Here is a 12,076-nt window from a genome sequence, read left to right as displayed (position 1 = left end):
TATAATAAATCAAGCCTTAAAAACCTGCTCTCACACACAAAGGACAAAATTTTAGAAGGAGAAAAGAGCGGTGTGTATATGTTACGTTGTGAGTGTGATGCAGTGTACGTGGGTCAAACAGGAAGGAAATTCTGTACGCGAGTGAAGGAACACCAGGCCTGTGTGCGGAACCAAAAGCCATCTTCGCATTTTGCTAAACATTTGCTGGACAACCACCACCAGAGTGCCTTTCAGCTAGAAATATTACATGCTGAGAAGAAAGGGTATAGACTTGATGCTTTAGAGCAACTGGAGATTTTAAAATATGTTCGCTCCAAGGAAAAAATTATTGTTAATGACCTATTGTACACCTCCCATTCCCCTCTCCTTAACCTTTCCCTCCGAGATATCCATAGTGAACCTAAAAATTCCACAACCTCCCCCCCCGCTGGGGACTCCCAGTAAAGGGATAATCCGGTAGGGACTCCTTCCCCCCCCCCCCCTCTCCCACGGCCCTCCATTACCCACTCATTCTATTCCGCCTGGCTCTCCACCCACAAGCGCGCCTTGCCCAACCCCCTCCCCCACCATCCTCCTCCCCAGCCCCCCCCCCCCCTTTTTTATCTTTCCTTCCCCCCAATTTCCCCCCTCCCTCCCCCCGGTCTAAGGGTATATATATGTTGGTCGCCTGTATGTCTGCACCTGAAGATGACGTTGTACGTCGAAACCCGGGTCGTGTGTTTGTGAAATAAATCTGTGGAATTACAAAGTATTATTTTATCCGCTTAATTGTGCTTTAAGATAATACATGCGGCATGCATATAATCTTCAATTGAATAATACATTTTCTGCCACAGAAATTCTTTTAGTTTTACCTGATATTGAACCAAACTTTTTTATATGTTTTAAATGTGTTTGCGAGCTATTATATAATTTTATCTTTTGTCCCCGGAGTTAGGGCTTTGGTTTTAATAATTTGGTTCTAATTGGGCTTTGGTCTCGGTGGTTAGGTGGTAGAAGAGACTCCATAGTCTCAATTTCACCCTAAAATAAAGACGGCCGTTTATTTTTCTAATACAGTTGCAGAGAATGTCGGTGGCATTCCTTGTGAGGTGCTTACAATAATCACTCTTTACATGTGTGTATGTGTCATGCAAATATCCTCTAGCAAAGATATGTATTTATTTTTTTCTTCATCATTTAGTTCCATTTACTAATCCCAAATGTTTAAGATTAGTAAAATATTGGTATAATTGATATGTATTGGTGTGTGCAAAAATCAGTGTCTGGATGGATCTCCTCATAAAGACACTAAAGAGGAAGAAAATAGAGGGGTTTAGTGGTACAATGTTCAATGTATAAGCTTAAGTGTGAGGGGAGTGAATAATTGTTAATTTATGGTTACATTCAATGATTTTCATTCAGCCCCAAGTAAATAATTTACCAAAAGAGTTATGCTAATTATTCTTAATTATTCTTATGTTCTATTTTATATTTATTTGAATTAATATTGCTTTAACAAATTCCTTCTACTTATTATGTATTAACTGATTTGTGAAGAGCTTCTTCAGCCTATGTGGAATTGAATTATATCATGGTATCTGGGTATGATACCACAGGCTCATGTCCTTCTTCAGTTAACACATACTAAATGTATACTTCTGGAAACTTATCTTTCCTTGTTGTGTATGATTGCAATCTTTACTGTTAATTTTGTTATTGATATTATTAAAGACATTTATTCTTAAGAAGTAAGTTTAGTAATGCATAGTAGGCTGTAATCCCTTAATTCATTCTTTACAGTAAACATGCTTCCCATAGCTGTGGTTGTTCCCTTGTACATCTTCCTATCTCATCATTGCAGTTATTCTTGATCTGGGTAACCACTGGACCAGAAAACCATGCATTTTTATCACTGTACAGTAGACATGAATTTTGGTGTCATCGCTCAAATTTGACTGTACCATCATCTGTCCTTGATCTTTTGTTCATATTTAGAGGTGTCCCAAAATTTGTTTTTGCAATAACTTCATGGAGTTAAAGATAATGTGAATAAGTAGGGTATTTGGTGACTCTGCATTTCTCTCTCACTGCATTGGGCATCTTGAAGAGTGATTGAATGCCAACTGCAACACTGGTGCATGTCAAAATTTCAGGAACCTTATCAGCAAACATACTCTTCACCAGAGAAATTCCTTAATTCAGTCTCAAGATAGGCTTTTGTTCTCCAATCCAGAAACTTTCTTTCATCAATTGCCTTTGACTCAGGCTTTCACCTCTCCAAGCGTCTGATTTTATTTTTTTCACCTGAGCCATGGAAGATCTGGTTCCCTAAGTCTGCATTGGTAAATGATGCGCAGGCATAACCTCTGCATTGTTTCACAAATTTTAATCTCCAGAAAAACATGAATTATGTTCACATCATTTTCCTTATTTTTCCTTCACACTGATATACCTCATTCCTGCTTATCGCCTTACTTCTGACCATTAGAGTAAAGAAAAAATATTGGACATAAACTATTTCCCTGCTGATTATCACCATTAGGTGACAAATCATCACGCTAAACAAGAAAAATATGTTTTTAACTTGGCACATAGCTCCAAAAAAATTCTGATAACTGAAATTTTAAGTCAACTTAAAAAACAGTCAGTTTAAAACCACTGAGCAATTGGCTGCCCTCCTGTTGATTGTTAGAATTAGTGGCATTTTTCTTTTAACTAAAATATGTATCTCTCCCTCTTATGGTGCATGAAGTGAAGTATGTAGAGACACATTTGTTGTGTATAGATGTTTGTTTAACCTTGTTCATTTCATTTTATTTCATGTAGTTTCAACCAGATCTCATCTTGGTATCTGCTGGCTATGACGCTGCCGTCGGGTGTCCTGAGGTTGGAGTTTGGTTTTGTATACCTTAAGCATTTTAGGCTTTTCAAATTTTTTGTTGCTAGGTTCCATGTGTGCACGGTACTTCTCTATTCAACACCTCTTACACATTTTTAAATATCCCATGACGTAGCATGTATTTGTGAGGGTAGAGGTATTGGAATGAACAGTTTTCTATAGTTTTATGAACATATACCCATCACATCTCGAGGAAGATATTTTTTACAACAAAGTCACTCATAATACCACTTGTTTAGTCGTATATATAATGTATTATTTTTCACTTCCATAGGATCCACAGAGGGCACTTTTGGAGATATGGTTTTTTTTCAGTCATCCAGCATGTATTTATATGTTTCATTGATTATTTGTCCCACCATTTCTGTTTAAAGGAGTTGGATACATTTAAATTTTACCAAGAAGGGAATAAATAGATTAAATGATATCACTAGAAAATGGTTTTAATGCCCTAGGAATGGGTGGTAGATGAGCCAAAATTCTGGTTAAAGGAAGTGGATATGCAGAACATATCACTAAGCATAATTTTATTGGGAAAAAAATCAGGTCTTTCTATCCAAATTCCAAAGAAACTGCAGGAGATGCCGCAACAGTAACTTTTCACGGAGTCATCCGCTAATGTGCATTTCAATGCAATATTTTCAGAGTGTAAAAATCATTCGCCGGTTTTTGTTAAAAATATGTTGCAGTCTTTTAGTGTAGTGGAACTGTAAAATATCAAATACTGATAAAACAGCTAATGATCAAATAGAAAGGAGAACTTTGAAGAATTTTATGCTTTTTAGGTATACCAACATAGCTTGGGTGTTACAGGAATGATGTAGTTATTTTTTTCCATTTCAGTATTTGGAACTGAATCTGTTTTACTTCTTAACATTCCACACTATTTTATAGATTTTATCTTCCGTTTAGCCTAAAACATGTTGGCTTGAATCAATTGTAACTATGCTGATATTTTACTCATGGCAGATTTCACTTCTGAGTAAGTCACGACACAGCAATTTCTTCAGTTTACGCTTAATGCGCTTTGGAAAATATATTAAATTTGAAACTAAATTTGACTCACATGATACCCTCTGTCCTAGTAAATAAATTCAAACACCCCTACTCTAAAGAAATGCATTTTATCGGTGTGGATTTTAATACAAGAGAATCACAATAGTTAACCCTATGGTTGGTTTGATAGGTGATGGTAGAGCTCACCATATCCCTACAGCATATGAAATTCGCAGATCAGAGTAAGGGTGCCAATACCTTTCTATATGTCACATGTTTTTCACAAAAAGATCTACTACTGTATCTGATAGACTACGATACCACTTCCTGCAATTTTCCCAGTTTTATTAATTTCTTGAAGAACACGTTTCCGATATTGAAAAAATAAATCTTGTGATTCTTTATGTAGTAGAGGAAATGGAAAGACATAACCCCATCTGCAGTTATTATATACAAATTATAATTGGATTTTACTTTTCAAAATACTTTTGCTTTTCTTCTTGTGTGAGCTGCATCAGTATTTTATAATGTTGAGGAAAAAAAGAAGGGCCTACGCTAGAGTAAAAGCATATTTTTAACATTAGCTCCAGTTAACTGACAATTGTGAAATACAGCCTTGTTTTTAATGATAAGTTCTCTTATTTTTTGCTCAAAATCAGTCAAAATAGGTAACTATTAACGTGATTTTTAAGGATTGAATTTCAACATCTAGATGAAACACAAATCTGATGAAATTGCTGTGTGCATGAAAATGAGTCGTGGCCAAAAATGTTTAGTATAGTTCCTAACTTCTCATATAATTTAATAAGTTGGCTATGTGTGATTGGCATTGTCATAAAAGCACATGTATGTGTTGTACTATGAATTACCTTAAAAGTTAAATCTGGTTAAATCTGTGCTTCTTCATTGCATTAAGAAAGGCTAGTAGGATATTTAGATGCAAAGGTTTTCCAAATCCCTAGTTTTTATCACCCTGTTAAAAAATATCAAAACAGCAAAAAATAAAAATAAAACAATGGACATTGCCAAAGAAATGCGAGTATTCTCCTATTTCTTTGGTATTATACTCATAGTAGTATATTCATATTATAGTAGTAGTCTCCAACACCCTGTAGCATTTAATTTTCAACATAATTTCTAGTTTTTATTGTAGTAGTTCCAGTTCTTCAACATTTTCTTCTTTTCGACTAGACTAATTTCCTACCTTAGTTGTTAACATTTTTTTATTTTTATTTACAACATACTATCATCATCGATTTGAACTTAATTTAAAGGGCTTTTGAGAATTTTGGGTTCCACTTGGATGCAGCTGAAATTGCCCGAAAGTGAGAATGATGCCTAGCTTGAGGAGAGGCTATTGGGTTCATTACACAGTCTTGCAATTAAAACTTTGACCAAATATCTAAACGTGCCATTTCCTCTCCCATTCTGCCTCCAGTTTCGACCTGAGCTAGTGCTTGTGTCAGCTGGGTATGATTCTGCCATTGGGGATGAAAAGGTACATTATGCGTTGCATGCACAGATTTTGCTCACTTCAGTTATAATCAAATGGGAAAAAAATATTACTGACATAATAAATATCATTTAACATTTTCATGTTGGTTTTATGTCCCCCGAGTTAATTCACGTAAATTAATGCATACATACAATAAAACATACCTTGAAATGAGAAAACAAACATAACATGCAAGTTATTATTATCTAACTAAGGTTCATTCCAAATGCTTGTAATGTAGATATCCATAGGTGAACTTCATAAAATAGTTTAATCATAAACATAGCTGAGTGCATTTTTATTTTCTCTCTTGATTCCTGCACACAGGGAACTGAAAATATGCCTAATTTTGTAACTTTTGTAGGTTGTATTTGTGCACATTCTATGGATTTTGTTTTTAAATTCTCATTCATGTTCACTAATGTTATCTAGGTTTGTTATTTTATTTTTATAAAGTCATATACCATAGCACTTTGACTTTTAATGAGTATAAATGCACCCTTGTTGTCTAAACTACGTTTAAATTTGTTTATATTACATGATGAGCAAAGAAGTTTTAAAGCTTGAGATTTCTCAGTATTTATCTTTTCGAAAATCATCAAAATAATCCACTTTTGCATGTAATAAAAAATCTTAGATTTCATGAATGCATTGATACCTCAATTGTTTAATTTATACCTTGGTTGATGAATACGTCGATATCGATTATTTTGCGTTGCTAAAAATTCATGCCTTCATTTCTTAGCCACCGTTTCCATTCCTAGTCTACAATTTCACCCATGAAGTCTGTGTCATATTACTTTGTATTTAAATGCTTGAAATTATATGGATTTCTATGGTTTCTTACTCTTCTTAGGGGGAGATGGAGGTGACTCCGGCTTTTTATGCTCATCTTATTTCGTCATTAGCCTGCCTGGCTGGAGGAAAGATAGGTGTTATTCTTGAGGTGAGTTCATTAGTTGTCCAGCCTTCATGTTAGTCCCAGTTATGTGCACACATACTAGTTTTATATTACGATTCATCCTGGGGAGGAAACATTTATGTAAATTATGTGTAGCTTTATGTATGAGTAGCAACATAAACAAAGTGTTCAATAAAAATTTTTCTTACCTTGTTTATGGAATTCCTTAGAAATCATTTGATCTTGTTGAAATTAATTGAACTTTTCAAGATTGTAATCCTTCAAAGGTTATACAGTTTTTAATTTCAAAATATCAATTATTATCAAAACATATCACACTAAGTAAAAATCATTACCTCATGAAAATATGGTGTTTTAAAATATAATTTAACAGTAAAATATATCATCTGTTGCCCATTTAAGTCCCCACCTAACTTGAGATCCGAACAGTTTTTCAATTAATTTTATATCAGTGCCAATTTTCATTGTTCCTGTGATGCCAATGTTTATGTTCACATGCCTAACCAAATAGGAGCACAGAAAATTTGTAAATCAGTTTATTAATGAGTAAATCATTTTATATTGAATTATATGCACTTGAATGACTATCATATGTTGCATATGTTATGTCACCCTATTGCCTCCAACTGTTTTTTTCTGTTATGATAATTCATAATGGGTTATTATTTTTTATATTTTTTTAGGGAGGTTATTATTTAAAGTCATTGGCTGAAGGTGCTTCTCTAACCTTACGTGCACTACTGGGAGATCCGTGTCCCCTGATCGAATCTCTTGGAGAACCATCTCAAAGGTAAAGGGAGTGAAATAAAAGTTCATTATAGCCTTTTTCATTACAGTATTAGTTTGAATGTTAGTAACTATTACATATTTGGTGAAACTTGTTATTTCTCTCTGAACTCGGAGGTTCTATCTGGAGAGAGGAATCTTAATTTGCAAAATAGAGCTCAAGAAAATGTGGTTTTACACTGTCATGTTTTTATATTTAATTTCACAATGATGTTTCGTCAGTTTGCGTGCATGTGGTGCAAAAAATGTCGAATCCACAAGAAGTTCATGTCATCTGATGGTCTCCTAAATTGTTTTTACCTTCTCATTTGAAAAAATTACCTTTCGGGTGAAAATTAAAGATGCTTTGCCAGCAGGTGATGTCCTGTGCAATAGACTATTAATATTATAGTAGTAGTATTTAGGGGAGATGACCGAAAGCTGAGGTAATTTGCGCCATTCGGGATGGACAGGAAAGGATGAAGGGTGGAGAGAAATTGGGCATCAGCATTAGCCTACTCTTAACAAAAGGCGCCAAGGGGTCGGCAGCTTAATGTCCCATCTTACGGATGGCTTACTCACTCAAAGTGCCCACCACAAAGCACCTCAAGTAGGGATCGAGACCATTATTTATCTAATAGCCATCATGCAGATGTGTGGTAGTAACCAATTGCTCAGTTTCATATCAACTCTTTTTCTAACAAAAAACATGAAAATGGAGGGTAATGTTTGACTATAATCTTAAAAGAATAAATGAAAATACTTGTGCTCAATTGATTAATAAACATTTGTTGTGACTTGAAGTTTGGGTAGACTGACCTAATGGGACAGTCACCAATTAATTTGTCAACCAGCTCCACTCTACGTATATTTGATTAAAATTTGTCCCACTCATTTCTGGTGAATCGCTAACTCATAACATCCTCTTAACTAGTTATTGTGGGACTGGAAATGAGCAGCCCCATGTGCACATGCACTTGGTCATGGTTATATTATGTTAGGGTTATATGCCCGTCTTTATTCAATTTCATGTATATTAATATCCCTCCCATGGACTGCAACTTTGACGTGGTGGATGGGCTGGTGCACTTTGCTTTATAATGACCCCTATAGCTGTGCTGTCTGTAGCAATGATGATTGCTCCTTGTAGGGTCATCCATGCCAGATAGGTCAAAGGTTAGGAGCCAGATGAAAGGTAGTCCATGCAGCATCAGTTCCTCAGTGGGTGGCTGCAAAGGCATCTGACCCCAGTGAGGTGGCCATTTAGTGATGGTGTCACATTTAAAACACTGAGGAAGGCACATGAAATGGATGAAGGGCCTATTGATCTGCAGTGGGATGTTGGAGACTGTAATAGAGGGGAGAATGTTGGGCAAACAAGGAAAGGGCAGGAATGGGATAGGGATGTCGGACGGGGTGAAGAGAGAAAGGAAGTACACAGAGATGAAGAGGGACTTGATGTAGAGTAGGTTGTTGGATTGTGTTTTGTTAGAATCATAAAATATTTATTCGGTAGTTGTGTCCATCCAAAACCTACCTTAACCAGTAGATTACTTAATGATAAGAATATATTATTATTGAATTTATGGCAGTCTTTGTAAAATGTATGAGGGAAGGAGAATGAATAATGCACTTAATTCTAGCGGATAAGCACACGTCTGGTAGACCGTAGCTAGAAGCATTACCCTGCACCTACCAACTTAAGTAACACTTAACCCGATTTAAAAATATTTTCAAAGTATTTCTGCATTTTTCCTAATCCACTTTATACAAACACCGAAAATGCTTGATTCACTTCCCAGATCTTGCTAGTTCACTACAAACCAGACTTAAAATATGTGCTGTTAAAACAGAAAAAATATGTCAATCAATTAGTTTGAAAGGGAGAAAAAGGTAGGTATTATCTTATTTTCATTGCCAAGTAACATTGATTTGCACCCAAAGTAATGTTAATTAGGTTGAGCAAATATTGAGGAGATGCTCTCTTTTCTTTCAGTATTCTGGAAACCATATGTCATGTTAAAGAAGCCCATGCACCATTCTGGACTTCACTTTCACAGACGAGATGCAAGTTAATGGAGAATGTGGAAAAACCCCCGAAGAAAATCCCTCTTGACTTGCCTGGCTCCGGAGAAGGTCAACCTGTGTTTGAAACTCGAAATTGCTATCCAGTGCAATCAGAAGAACTGCTTAAGGAATTGAATGCTAAAATGGATACACTAATTACTGGTAAAAATATAGCTATATCATTGATTCTCCGATGGCCTGCAGACTTATTTGCCTCCCAAAAATGCTCTCTCCTCCCCTACCATTTATAGTGCCTCTTCATTTGTTTCCCTTTATATCCAATTTACTTTTTCCATGCCTTTTCACACCCAAATCTCAAAGTCTCCAATCTACACCTATCATCTTGTTTCAGTGACCAAGTTTCTGTGTTGCACAAAGCCATGCTCCATATAATAGTTTTTGTGTGTGGGAACATCATTTTACCCATTACTTTCTAGTATCCTCCGGTGTGTCCTCCCTTGATTATAATCGATAATCAGCGCTATTTCATGAAATACAAGGTCTGTTCAAAAAAAGATGAGACTGTTTGAATAAATACTTGATTTTATTTGTTACCCTTTAGTTGTGGTTATTGCCTTCAAAATACATCCCTTGGCTGCCAATACATTGCTCCAAAAGTTTTTTCCTACTTTCGAATGCCGTATGGAATGGTTCTTTTGGGAAACCCTTTTAGTCTGCTGTACAATTTTGTTGGATGTCTTCAGTTGTTTTAAATCCTCATTCTTTCAACGTGGATTTCAACTTAGGAAAGAGGAAAAAGTCCATTGCAGCAAGAACTGTGGAGTAGGGTGGCTGGGGGATCACGGGAGTGCTATTTTTGGCCCAAAAATCTGTAAAAAATCAATGATGCACTGTCATGATGAAAGCACCAAGACTTATTATTCTACATTTGTGGTCTCTTCCATAACATGGCATGTGTTAACCTTTTCATAACCTCAATTAGGTGCTGCTCATTCACTGTTTTTTGTCCTTTGGAGACACATTCATGCTGAATAATGGCTTTCCAATCGAAGAAAATTATCACATTACCTTCATGCTCGTTCGCTGCATCCCAGCTTTTTTGGGTTGTGGGGAAAATGGCTCCTTTCACCTTCCCTACCTCCAACACTGTGCCCGACTGAAAGATTCATTGCCAAATTCCCCTTGAATCATTGCTTATGTTTCAGTTGCACTTTTCCTGAGGTTAAAATAAAATTCAATGCACATATGCAAGACCTTTATTCTCATGACACTAGAATTTGTACAGCTAGTGTGTATAAGCTCAGACAAGAATTCCTGTTTTGTAGAGACAAGTCAAGATAGAGCCACAGGCAAGGTGGCGTTTTACTTTTCACAGATGCCACTACAAGGAATTGATTGTGATCCGTCGAACAGTTCACACATAAAAAGACCAGTCTAATCTTTTTTTGAACAGGCCTTGTGATATCCTGAGAATGAACCTATGACTGTAAAGGCCATATGTATTTTAATTTATCCTAGTAATAGCCCTACTCACACGTTTCCTTCTTCATTGTTTTTCTACGATGTTTGATGAAATTATTTAATGAATTTTCATTTAGCCAAATTTCATACAAATAACACATTATATTATATGTATGTATATTATATTGTATGTTTTGTATTATATGCTTGTGTTTCCCAAAAAAAGATCCTGTATTTGATTAGGTAAATAATTAGGAATTCTGATGGTGAATACTAAGGGGCAACTAAGCACAAGCCAACATTATCAAGCTTGATTGCATCATGGATCCCTTTAGTTTTATCTTAAACCATGCAGACAAAGTAGGACGCTGCATCGAATGTTTCATTTACCTTAAGTTGAATTATATATCGTGTAACTTAAATACTCATTTGTCTGGTATTTAAAGTATGCAATAAATTCATAGTATATTGGATGTCAAAGTTAAAATTAAAAAAACAGCAATAAACAGGCTAACATAATAACAACACCAAACTTTGGTGCAAAAATTAGAAATTATCACTCTCCAGAAACTCCTGGTTCAAATGGAAAAGTAAGGCTGGTACAAATGTCCTAAGTTTGCTTTTGAAAAGCAGCTTCTTATGAGTTCCTTTGGGTTCTTTGCTCAATTTATTAAAGAACTCTAATCCCATAGGATTTGGCCCTATTTCTCAAGCACACATACATATGCTCTGTGATAATCATGCTGGGATGTAATCTTATATGATTGCATTTTTTGTAACTTGAAGTAAAAATGCAATGGCACAGGTAGCATTTTATTTTTTTAAACAAAAGATGACAATGTGCGCCTATGAGCTCATTGACTATTCGTTGTATTACCCCTTTTTAGAATTTTAAACATATTTTCATGATCAGTAGATGTACTGAAGAAAAGAATGCATAATATATAATTTTAGAGATAAATTCTCCATAGTAAAGTGAAAGCGACAGACCCATCGATACTGTAATTATAATAATTCTTCAGACTAATCAAGTTGAGTTGAAGAACCAATCCAAAACCATGGTTCTTTGTTAAAATCACAGATAAATTGATTATCTACTGTAATACCTATATGCCATTGTTTGTGTTTCATTTGTAAATGCTTCTCACAAACGACACAAATAAGTATGAAATGGGTGCAGCACTATGTGATTAATGATGCAATTGAGTAAATGATATTATTTGTAAAATAAATCTCTTTTGTTTCACATTTATTTGGAGATTTCTAGTCATCTTTCTTTTCTTATTTTTTGTAGTAACAAAACTGACTTTTCCTGAGAAGAGAGTTTGTTTGGTGTCTGATGAAAGAATGTTGAAACACAAGAATTTAAGAGACCCGTAAGTATTGATTGCATTAAGTAGAAATTTATTTGGATCGAAGCTTACATTATCACGAAATTTGGAGTATATCTCCATTAGTGCATGATCTGCTTGCTAATGAAGGGAAACGTTTCATCCAAAGCAATGTTTTCAACCAATATGATGTTCCA

General features: G+C 35.3%; 1 protein-coding gene across 1 annotated transcript in view; it reads left to right on the top strand.

The window, feature by feature from the left end:
- The window catches only part of HDAC6 (histone deacetylase 6), a 38,429-nt gene that overhangs the window by 6,466 nt on the left and 19,887 nt on the right, over positions 1-12,076 (top strand). The window contains exons 8-12 of the mRNA XM_071585649.1: positions 2,809-2,868; positions 6,229-6,318; positions 6,978-7,084; positions 9,056-9,288; positions 11,843-11,924. Coding sequence (XP_071441750.1) covers positions 2,809-2,868; positions 6,229-6,318; positions 6,978-7,084; positions 9,056-9,288; positions 11,843-11,924 — 572 coding nt within the window. The remainder of the gene's footprint in view (positions 1-2,808; positions 2,869-6,228; positions 6,319-6,977; positions 7,085-9,055; positions 9,289-11,842; positions 11,925-12,076) is intronic.

This window comes from Hetaerina americana, unplaced genomic scaffold, assembly GCF_022747635.1.
Source record: "Hetaerina americana unplaced genomic scaffold, ioHetAmer1.1.p SCAF_2, whole genome shotgun sequence".
Taxonomy (NCBI): Eukaryota; Metazoa; Arthropoda; class Insecta; order Odonata; family Calopterygidae; genus Hetaerina; species Hetaerina americana.
This window is presented reverse-complemented; position numbering and strand designations above follow the sequence as displayed.